An 11,811-nucleotide genomic window follows, 5' to 3' on the forward strand; every position below is an offset into this window, starting at 1 on the left:
GACGCTGGGCCACCTCCGTAAGGATTACTCTGGGACTGCAGGAAAGGAAACTAGGAGATCGCTGGGCCTCTGCAAAACAAGAGAGAGACATCGTGAGGATTAACGAAGGGTGAGCAGTAGAGTATTAAGAACGCACAACGATCGGATTGTTGCTGTGTGTACGGAGACTGGAGAACGCTTTCTCACATGAAGCTGGAGAGAAACCACGGAACTGTGAGTATTGCATACATTGTTGTTGACAACCCTAAGGGTTAAAGGAGTGTGTGTTTTACCTTTCTAGCGGCCCCACCAAGGGAAGTCAGTGGGTGAGCCGTGAAGCTGGAGAGAAACCACGGAGCTGTGAGTAATTGCATACATTGTTGTTGACAACCCTAAGGGTTAAAGGAGTGTGTGCTTTGCCTTTCTAGTGGCGAGTGTGTGTTTTACCTTTCTAGCGGCCCCACCAAGGGAAGTCAGTGGGTGAGCCGTGAAGCTGGAGAGAAACCACGGAGCTGTGAGTAATTGCATACATTGTTGTTGACAACCCTAAGGGTTAAAGGAGTGTGTGTTTTACCTTTCTAGCGGCCCCACCAAGGGAAGTCAGTGGGTGAGCCGTGAAGCTGGAGAGAAACTACGGAGCTGTGAGTAATTGCATACATTGTTGTTGACAACCCTAAGGGTTAAAGGAGTGTGTGTTTTACCTTTCTAGCGGCCCCACCACGGGAAGTCAGTGGGTGAGCCGTGAAGCTGGAGAGAAACCACGGAGCAGTGAGTAATTGCATACATTGTTGTTGACAACCCTAAGGGTTAAAGGAGTGTGTGTTTTACCTTTCTAGCGGCCCCACCCAGGGAAGACAGTGGGTGACCCGGAGGCTAAGTGCGCCTACAGGCAGCGGGCATTAAACCCTTTAGCTGATTGGGGTTTCGTCAGCACGATATCAGAGGCTGCCTTCTTCGACCAAGAGCTGGTTTTGTCCAGAGAGGAGCCGGACCCTAATTATTCACTGGAGTGTGTGAAGTGCTGTGTGAGGAGTGATCGATTGACGTGAGTACACAAGTTGCAGTGTGGTGCCGTGCTTTATTGTCTGTATTCCCCCTCAGGGAAAAGGAGCTCTTTGTGAGTACCATCGGCAGCCGCCGAGTCGGCGAATACCCAGTCCACTCTATACACGCCAGGATATAAGCCCTGTAAGGACCCTTGGACGCGGTAGGGAAGGCATTGAGAGGGACGTGATAGTCTGTGCCAGAACCACTGGCGGAGGAGCCGCCAAGAGGAGGGCTGGGGGGCCCAGGAGCTGTAAAAACGCTGTGTGTGGCTAGAGCACCGTAAATAACTGCTATCTGTCCAGATCTTCGCCTCCCCTAGGAGAAAGGGAAGAGGACGTGTGGATCCCGTTAGCTGGAACCCACAGATAGCGAGGCGCCGGCCGCAGTATCAGGAGGGACCCCCCCGCTCCCGTGTCCGGCCCCGTTGGCGATGTGGTGAAGTATACCTTTCGTTCCTCCAGTGTCACCCGTACTGTACACGTCTTGAATGCCCTGTAGAGAGAACACACTCCTTGTAAACGAGCTAAAGCTATATTTACCCAACATGTCTCGAATGCCCTGTAGAGAGAACACACTCATTGTAAACGAGCTAAAGCTATACTTACCCAACACGTCTTGAATGCCCTGTAGAGAGAACACACTCATTGCAAACGAGCTAAAGCTATACTTGCCCAACTCGTCTCGAAGGCCCAAAGACCCCAGTGGAAGAATAAACTTACCGTGTAGTGGACTAGGGTGAACTTACCTTACACGCTCGAACACATAGTGGTACCTAGAAGAGAGAGAATACTTACCTTGTGGCGAGGTGATGTGGCCCATCTCCAGCTTGGCCCGAAGAACCTGAAATAGAGAAACAGAGAAAGATTCAGCGACCAAGACGTGAGCCTGGTAGCATATCCTCACACTCACTCTGTGTTTTATTCTGCCTTCAGGAGGACAGAGCGGGCCGTGAGGAGGCCGTCCATACAGGAGGTGGGCCGAGGACGAAGGAGCTCCACCCGACCCTTGCCCTGTGATCCTTTGGCCCTACAGCATTTACCTCTCCCCTCCAACGTCCCAGTCCCATAGTGTTCCCCCTGAGGGCGAGAGGACATTTTTAGTTTCCCTTCCCCATTCCCTTTCTTCTTTTTAATTAAATTAAATAAAGTGTTATCATTTTACTTATCTTTCGTTTGTCTGGTCATTGGGGTGCTTTGGGGACCTCCTCGAGGCAGAACTTTGGTAGGAGCGTGACCCACGTAGCTCGTGGTCCGCTCAGGCCGTGACATCATGGAATCGATCATATAGTAGCACATAGTGCTCAGTAGACCCAGTGACTGGATGAGCATTTTCCTTCTCACAGTGCACCCTTTCATGTAGCCATGGCAGTGAAACCTGTAATTGTCCATCCATGGCAGCTTTAACATTCTCTTCTGTGGGTTCAGAGAGTCTGCCCTCATAAGGCTGGAAAGGCATTGAATCAGGAACCAGCAAATTAGTTTGTGTGGCCAAACCTCTTGCAAAATCATACACACAGACATTTGGGAAGTGCTTCCAGGAAAGCAGAAGGTGAGCAAAGTCCCTGGGACTTTCTGCACGCAGGTTAAATTTGATGCTGTATGCAATGCCATGTTGGCAAAGTATTACAGACCATCCACCTAAGATTAGATTCAATAGATTGTAACATGTACCTTATAAAAACTAAATACCATAGTTTACAGAGAAACACTGTAACTTACCAGATGCACCCCATATGCTTTGAAAGACCTTGTGGTAAGTTTGCCTGCTCTTCATGTTCTCCTTTAATCTTGTTATGAGATCAAGGCGGGAGCCCTTGGTGTCGATGTTGCAGGCTTTGCACAATTTTCTCACAACTCCAACCTAACAATATTTTTTTATGACAAACAGTAAACAGACCATTTACTGGACACTTTCTTACCCCTCAAACCCAGAGAGCTTTATTATCTTCAACACCAGGCAACATTACCTTTTGTTTTGCCAGCTCATCAATCAGATGGTCCTCCGTAACACTGCTCAGCTGTGCTTCAGTTGAAGAAGAGCATGTTGGCACTTTTTTGAACTCTGTGTTAAGAACAGTGCCACTTCGACGCGTTTCACTCCCAATCCAGGGTGCCCAGTGTTCATAGCTTGGGCTGACAGTGAAAGGGTTTGCACTGCCTACAACATTTTATGCATTATTTGTAATCCCAGTTGTATTTAAAATGTACAATCTGGTGAAATGTAGTAATCACCATTACTCATTTTGGAAAAAACCTTGACTTATCATTGCAAGATGAACAGAATTCCAAAAACTGTCAATGTCATGTTCACCGTTGTAGTCATCAGGAGGTGCCTTGAGATCACTGACTGTAATAAATCACACTATAAGGGGCAAGACCTCTGGACGGTAATCATGCACAAACACAAAAAAAATCACAATGTCACTTACCTGCCAGCTTAAAAACCCCTTTTCTGTGTAAGTCCATGACTACCACAGGTGGGTAAAAACCACAATTGACACAGGAGTAAATATACTCAGTGTCAGTCAAAGCCTCAAAGTGGCAATAGGCATGGAAAATGATATTCCTGGATGGGTACTTCTCTCCTCTTAACCCCTCCAATGAATCCACAACTCTTGATACAGACACATGGTTCTACAGTGTAAAGCAAACACAAGTAAGTCTGAGATTAGACAGTGACACTTCATGTTCTTGGAGTTTATGTATGAAAACTTCCCATAGTCAAATAATCCTATGGAGAAAAGATTAATACTCACTGTAACATTTTCTCTGAGGAACACACAAAGTTCAAGGGTGAGAAAAATGTGGTTGTCAAAGTTGTGAAGACCTTCTTTCCACTCCTGGTACCTATACACCATGTTGCACTGTGGACATATCCTGTGGTATGTTGAAATGTCTGTAAAACACAAAATCATACAGAAGTCAACCTATCACAATACTATCCATCACTGAATAGAATTTCTTATTACATTAGTCATACTTCCTGTACTTACTGTCTATCAAGCCCATCATGCTGACAATCCTAGCCTTTTTAGTCACTAGTACTGCCTCTGCAAGTGCAGGATGTCCAATGCATAACTGGCATGTTGTCTCAAGAGGAAAGAACTGTTTTGGGTATTCCATTTTCATTCTTGGTGATGTCATTTCTTTTGGCAGGGTTTCTGGAATTTTTTTTCTTTAAAAATGTACTGCACACTTCTCTTCATACCAGTGGTGTCTGGGAGACTGCAACCTTCTGAGCTTGGTGTTGGGGACACCTCTGACTTGAAGAGATATCTTTGGGTCTGGAAAAGATGCCACTTTGAGACGTGTATATGTGGACAAGATGTCCGTGGTTTGGTGCAGGGACAATGCCAGGTGTTCTTTTGCGTGTTGGATGTGACCATTATTCTTCCAAGTCGGCAAAAACTATGAATGTCAGGCTCATGGATTGACAAGCATATTTGTGATGGAGATCCACCAAAGTCCACAGGCACACAAAGAGGAACATGCGCTGCAGAAGCAACATTTTGCCTCTTTACACATATGGCTGCCTTTGCCTCTCCAAAAAATCTGAATGTTATCATATCCCTAAGGATGTCTTCTTTCAGAAATGTCTCTGTAGCCGTTTCTTGACAGTAGTCGACTGAGCGAATGTGAGAGCACAAACTGTAGCTTAACACTCTGGGGTCGGCTGCGGCGCGGGCGCCGCAAGCTCTTTATTTTTCAATCACTCCCCAAAGAGACTTAGATAACTCTGCTGATTTTGGACATACAGATATATATATATAGTGTGTGTGTGTGTGTACCTGGTAATTATCACGTTGTGGGGACCAATTGTCCCCACAAAGATAGAAATACCAGTATTTTTGTGACCTTGTGGGGACATTTTGATGTCCCTGTAAGGGGGGAATTTTATATCCCCCATCCATCCGTTTGGCCCAATGGCGAAGTCCAAACCGCATGGGAAGGATTGATAGCGCGTTCGGTCTTTTCCGGAGCTTTGCAGATGACGTTTTGGCGTTACGTAATTTAGGTATATTTATCTCTAATCTGACTCCAAAGACAAAGATTTAGTTTATATTATATTACAAATTTGATTGATTATTACTTTTAAAGCTTACAGAATTTAGATGGATGTTTGTTTATTCTGATAAAGCTCTGGTATTACTCTCGTTCATTCGGTTCTCACAGTCGCACATGATCCTAGTACGGGCCTCATAATTAATATACTGGTCAACGGTCGTAAGCGAATCAGTGTTGGTCGCTGCCAGAGGTTGGACTATACGCTTAAGCGGCCGCTTTCTGCGTGCTCAACTTTAAACATACTTTATTTAGTCCCCTTAGAGGTGACACTTAATTATTACAATTATTATTTCTAATCAAGATTAATGAATAGAATAACATTGAAATAAACAGAGGTTGAGGCTGACCCTATTTAGAGTAATCAAAAAATGTTACTCTAAACGGAAACACAGCCTCCACGCTTCTAAGTACACTTAAACTAACGCCAATTGCTAGTCGTATCTCTCAAATCCTCAGCTGATGTATTATTCACTATCTTACTGGGATTGGGCCGATCCTAGCCTGATTTCAGTCCTTACGGTAACTACGGATACAACGATATTACTTGCAGTGTCAACATTTACCGAGCAACACAGAATAAAATCAAATATAACAATTTATTAACCAGGTAGGTAAAACATAATTCAGAAGCCAATTTACATTCCAATTCGAATACGAAAATCAAACGAAAACCCATTGCATACCTGGTAATGAGATGAAGATCTGGTTACAGATTCCTCAAAGTAAAATAACAATACATGATGCTGTGCAAGGACTCACTTTGCCCCCATGCAGTGTCCTTTGGGGAGGTGCTATCTTATTTAGGAAATTGTCTTACATCCCCATGAGGAAACAAGCTTATAAATCAAACAAGATGATGTTTATTGAAAATCTAAGGTACAAGAAAGGTTTTTGTGATGGTTGGGGTTAGGGAATGGGGCAGGTAAGGGGAATAGAATATACAGTTTGTATGGTATAAAATGCATTACGTCTATGGAATGTCCCCACAAAACATGGAAACCAGAATGTGTGTGTGTGTGTTTACATTATATTGAAAAGTAAACCTTATCATGGTTTTACTACAGAGAAAGTTGCATTCCTGTTGAACATCCCCACAAGGCTCATTATGTGGCTCATTATTCAACTCTTTTGTCTCTCAGCTGTCAATCACTGATTATTCAGGAGCTTTCCCGCCTCCACGCATACAGCCTTTCCCAAGCAAAAGTGTCTTAGAAATTGTAAATCAATATCTTGCTTTATGTGAATAAGTAGGCCATATGATTTTCACATCATTTTGAAGAAAGACTCTAGACTACTAGATGCTGTTTTGTCTTGGGAAAACATGTTTAGAATGAGTTTTGTGAAGTTATATCAGTGACTTAAAAATTTTGCTTTTTCAAAAACCACGCATAAACATTTTTCTCTCAAAAATACAAACATGTACATACATGTTTATTATATGATATTGAAGCCCAGTTTGTGATGAACACAGTGTTATGAGACTTTTGCCATTAATATGTTTCAAGCAACTGAAAAAAGCACAAATGTCAGTGCATGTCAAAACTTCCCCAGGGCGCTAAAAACCCCTTAGACCCCAGAGGGTTAATCCACTCCGCTGAGCCAACAACTGATACTGCATACATTCTTCTAGCTCACATCGAACCTGGTGTTTTTTTTCTCATGTTTTTCTCTGGACATGAATTGGCACAGTTAATCCATGTCCAGTTTTTTGCACGCCAAATATGCCATATGTCTGATCAATAGCAACGCTCTGTAGATGACAGTTCTGAGTGATGTCATGAGAAAAATCTGAATGTCTCCTCAAAAGGTGTGTGTTATAATTCTTCTTAAAGAGACTAAGATTGCAGTGGGGACATATGACAGACATTCCATAAACCTCTGCTGCCCCCTGCACCTGTTGTCGTGCATAAGAGTGGTCTTGTAATGGAGTGGCACGAGTCAGGACAGGCTCTGCTGCTGATGGAGTGGCACGAGCCAGGACAGGCCTTGCTGACGGAGTGGCACACGTCAGGACAGGCTCTTCTGATGTAGTGGCACAAATCAGGACAGGCTCTTCTTATGGAGTGGCACAAGCCAGGACAGGCCTTGCTGATGGAGTGGCATGAGTCAGGATTGGCTCTCCTGATGGGGTGGCACATGGCAAGTCAGGCTTCGCTGATGGGGTGGCACAAGGCAGGTCAGGCTTCGCTGATGGGGTGGCGCTGATGGGGCGGCACAAGGCACGTCAGGCTTCGCTGATGGGGTGGCACAAGGCAGGTCAGGCTCTGTAGACTGTGAGGTCAGTTGACTGTAACACAGGACCAAATGCCTTTCCATGTCCACTCGTCTTGTTACAGTGCGTGAACAGTAGGGGCAGTGGTAACGCCCCGCAGCACGGCATGGTAATCTGCACCTCTGTAAAATTTGGCCTGTAACCAAAGTCAAACATTTGAATAATGGAACACTAAAATAGGAAAACTAGACACATGTCAATGTGAAGAGTTTCGTTTCAAAACAAGATAACTTATTTTATGTTTTAGAAATTGTGCATTCCAATTATATCAATTCAACTGCAGTTGGTTTGTTTTGATTTAAACCTTCATAACTTAACAAATGCAGCTAAGTAGCACCATAAAACAAAATAATAACATGATAACATAATAATAAACATGTTTTGACAAAAATTTTAAAAACTGAATTTTGCAACGAAACTCTTCATGTGCACATTCATTGCACAGTGGCAACATACCTTTAAAATGTAGAGGGTTCTGCATCTTCTGTGATAATCCTAGTCCTGCAAAGGAGTGAGTAATTAAATGTGAAAACAACCTCCTCAATTACTTTCTTACCTTAAAAGAACGCTACACACACATAGAAAAACAAGGTGCCCTTTCATTATTCACTACGTTATTTTAACACAATAAACTATCAAAACATGGATTAATTTACGACTATGCTAGCCGTCATGCAATTTCAGCAAATGCACCATCATATGACATTATAATGGGATTTTGGCAATACTGCGGTTATACTTTGTCTCATGTAAACACAATACTTCGATAAAAATAATGCGATTACATTCATAATCACAGTAAGTAAAGTATAATCGTATTAAAAGAGGTGGCGTACGCCGTTTTAAATCGCAGTATTATGCGTTCATGTACATGCTTTAATCGCATCTATGCGGCAATAACGGAGGTGATTTCACTCAAGCCCTTTGTGTTTTGCTTACATTGCACGTTAAAATAACGTCAGTTTTTTAGTGTAGCGATACTGAAGTAAATAATATTAAACTTGAATTAACGAATACTACGTGCAAATAGTCCATTACCTGAATTATAATTCGCTATCCTCAACTCCTGTTTGAGAGTGGAGGTCACGTGTTTCCTGTTTGAGAGTGGATGTCACTTGTTTCCTGTTTGAGAGTGGAGCTCCACTCGTCCATCGTCTGCAGCCAGAACCCTCTCCAGATGTTTACAGCTGCAGCCCCACATTTCAGGCAGGAAGTGATGACCATATATGTTTTTTGTGGCGTTCTTATTTTTAAATCAATTTTAATTGGATGTGTATGTATAGTATTCGAAGACAATATCTTAAAGTACTAAAACATAATTATATATCTGTTGATTTATTAACATTTATTTTCATAAACTAATGCAACATCATTGCAGTGTTTTCTATTTGACTAATAAAATATAATATTTACTTCATGTTCATCATCAGTATCTACTTCATGTTTAATACAAAAACTTGAAGTTTAATGTCAAGCTTTATTTTTTTTGAATTCAGATACACATTAACAAAGTGAAACTTGTACTTCTCATATGAACAAACACTTCAACCCAAAAAAACACAGGTTTAATTTGAAAGTTTTATTACAATAAAAGTCATAAATAGCAATAGTGACTCTTGAAAAGAAAATTTACTGAATTCACAAAAAAATCCATGTTTTCTTGGAATGAAAAACAAAATGTTAAAGGCTCCCTGGATCCGTCCAGCTGTTCCATGAGATTGTTAAATCTAAAAATAATGAACTGTCAGCAAAAATAAAACACACACCCAAAAAAAAAGATAAAAGACAATAGGTTTAATGTTTAAAAATCAAATGTGAAAGATGTTCACACAATCGGTACTTAGTGGCTACTATAAACACTTCACTTAATATATAAATGGGCGGTTTCCCGGACAGGGATTAGACTAGTCCTAGACTTAAACACTTGTAGGAGCTCTCCAAACTGAAAACAACTTGCACTGACATATCTTAAAATACATCAGTGCCCTTTGTTTTACCTCAAAATGCACACAGGTAATGTTTTTAGTACAGCATGTTTGTTAAAACTAGTAATATTTCCTAATTAAACTAAGGCCTAGTCTTGGATTAAGCTAATCCTGGTCCAGGAAACTGCCCCATAGTGATTGTTCATGACATAATACCAGAAAAAAATTGAAATGTTATTCTTTTATGATATCAAGTTACGTCATTTTGTTTTGTTTTTCTTGTAGTCAAAATGTCATGTTCAACTATTCAGCAATGTCCCAACGGTGTCACAGGTCGGAGCAGACCACAGATGTCATGAGTCACGCCCCTCCCTAGTTTCCACCTCGAGGAGGTCCCAAGAACACCCCAATGACAGGCACACGATAGGAGGGAAGTAAATTTAAAACAAACTTTATTAATTTACTTAAAATCAGGTAAGTGGGGAGGGGGGAAGGGAAATCTAAAACCAACTCTCACTGTGCGGACTCCCTGGTTGCATAAGCCTGTTGTTTTGGCATTGTTTTGCATAGACGTTTGGTTTTAAAAATTTGTTACAATTTGGCCTAATCGGCAGGCCTAAAGTTACACCGTTGTCTGAAATACGATGGGATCATCGCTATAACCTCAATGGCTGGGTGAAGTCCCAGCCGCCTATTTTGAGGTGATGGCCAACACTCGCACATTACACGTCCACCCTACTGAGCTTTGTGGTGTGGGTCCAAGGTGCTTTCTTTGGGTCATCAGGTGGGTACCCTCCTTCAACAGTGCTTCATTAATTAACCCACAGCACCTCCAGAGGGCTTGACAGCTAACCCAAGCGTCCTGGGGCAGCCCCCTCGGCCCCTTGGCCTCCACAGCCATTGCTCTTTTAAGTTCCCTCCCTACCCAGTGGGTTGCTCCATCGCTCGCAGCGCTTTAGCCAGAGTCATCTTGATGCCGTCTCTGCTTTTTTTGTGATATTTGCCACAAGCCGTCTCCTGCTGGGTCATCTTATTCCAAGTCTGGACAGGGAGCTCCAAAGTGTCTGCCCAGGGAATCCTCGGCAGCCTACCTCCACTGGCAAGTTCCATGCCTGCAATCCCAGCTGTTGGCATTGTTGGGTGAGTGATTGGTACTTCCCAAGCTTTCTCTCATGAGCCTCTTCTATCCTCTCCTCCCATGGCACAGTCAATTCAAGCAGCACTACCTGTTCTGATGCTCTGGACCACAGAACTATGTCTGGTCTGAAAGTTGAGGTGGTGATCTCCTCTGGAAACTTGAGCCGATGTCAGGATTCCTATGCCCGTTTATGACCTGCTAGAGCTCTCCCCTGCTCTTACAAAGCTAATCAAATGGGCTGTCGTACTCCTTTTGTTGTGGGTCTTCCTTCTCTCTTCCTCTAGACCATTTGCCAGCTTGGCAAATATCTGGTCATGCCTCCATCTGAACTTGCCATCAGCCAGGCTAGCCTGACGTGATGACAACACATGTTCAAGGCTTGCCGTTTTCCCACACAACATACAGTCTGGGCTCTCAGCCAGCCCCCAACGATGGAGGTTCACTGGTGTCGGTAGAACATCATATGTGGAGCACAGGAGGAATTTTATTCTCTTCTCCTCCATGCCCCACATATCCCTCCACGCCAATGATCTTCCTTGGACACCGCCCCAACATGTCCACCTCTCCTTACTTTTCATGGCTGTTGCTCTTGCTTGCCTATCCTCCTCCTCCACCATACGGAGCTCTTCCTGGACTAGGCTGTGTCGACCTTTGGTATTAGCATCTGCCGACCTAGCTCTGGTTATAACTCCAAGGCCCAGCCTGCCTTTGTTGACCGTCCTCACAATGTCTTTGTAGCATAGTCTTGCCTCTGCATCTGCCACAGCCTTGCTTGCTGACCATTTCCGTCCTGTGCGGATGGTGATATCTGCTTGGCGGACCAATTGGTCACTGCTGTCACGAAGCATTAACACCGTCCGGGCTTTGGCCACCTTAAACTCTTCAACCACAGATGTTAATGGCAGCTGTAACTTGCTTCCTGAGCTGTACAGGCCAATTGAAGAAAGGCTTTTCGGTACTGATAGCCATCTGCGAAGGAAGGTGTTTATCCTCCTTTCAAAGGCTTCAACTGTTGTTAATGGCACTTCATACATGAGCCTGCCCAAGCATCTCCTTCACACTCTCTCGGTCATTTAGTTCCGCTCTAAACCATTTTCCCAAGCTCTTAATGGGTTTCCCACTAACAGTGGGGATAAGGTCTTCTCCAATCCTGAAGTGAAACTGGTCCTGCACACGTCCTTTCCTCAGCACAATGCTCCTTGACTTTGCTGGCAAAACGCCTGCAATGATCTTGCACAGATCTTCCAGAATCCACCGACCTTCTGGAAATTATAGTTATAGTCAGGTCATCCATGAATGCCTTAATTGGAGCCTGCTCAATTCCACTTGCCAGAACTGCAGCTCTTCTAGGCTTCTCCACTGTCTTAACCAAGAGGTTCATTGCAG

At 43.5% G+C, this 11,811-nt stretch overlaps 2 protein-coding genes across 2 annotated transcripts; both read right to left on the minus strand.

Annotated features, from left to right (window-relative positions):
• Positions 1-2,280: 2,280 nt before the first annotated feature.
• Positions 2,281-3,187, minus strand: LOC135718078 (uncharacterized; the record flags this gene model as incomplete). The annotated part of the gene is made up of 3 exons (XM_065240369.2): positions 2,281-2,663; positions 2,745-2,879; positions 2,980-3,187. Coding segments are annotated over 3 exons (726 nt in total), but the record flags the coding sequence as incomplete, so codon positions are not given.
• On the minus strand, positions 3,138-4,705 carry LOC135745313 (uncharacterized). Its single transcript, XM_073816168.1, has 4 exons — positions 4,019-4,705; positions 3,782-3,921; positions 3,455-3,659; positions 3,138-3,372 (listed from the first exon to the last, which is right to left on the minus strand). The coding sequence occupies exons 1-4, from the start codon at positions 4,167-4,169 to the stop codon at positions 3,260-3,262; spliced, it is 609 nt and encodes a 202-aa protein (XP_073672269.1). The 5' UTR covers positions 4,170-4,705; the 3' UTR covers positions 3,138-3,259.
• Between the last annotated feature and the right edge of the window lie 7,106 nt (positions 4,706-11,811).

The sequence above is a fragment of the Paramisgurnus dabryanus genome, chromosome 11 (genome assembly GCF_030506205.2).
Source record: "Paramisgurnus dabryanus chromosome 11, PD_genome_1.1, whole genome shotgun sequence".
In the NCBI taxonomy this organism is placed as follows: Eukaryota; Metazoa; Chordata; class Actinopteri; order Cypriniformes; family Cobitidae; genus Paramisgurnus; species Paramisgurnus dabryanus.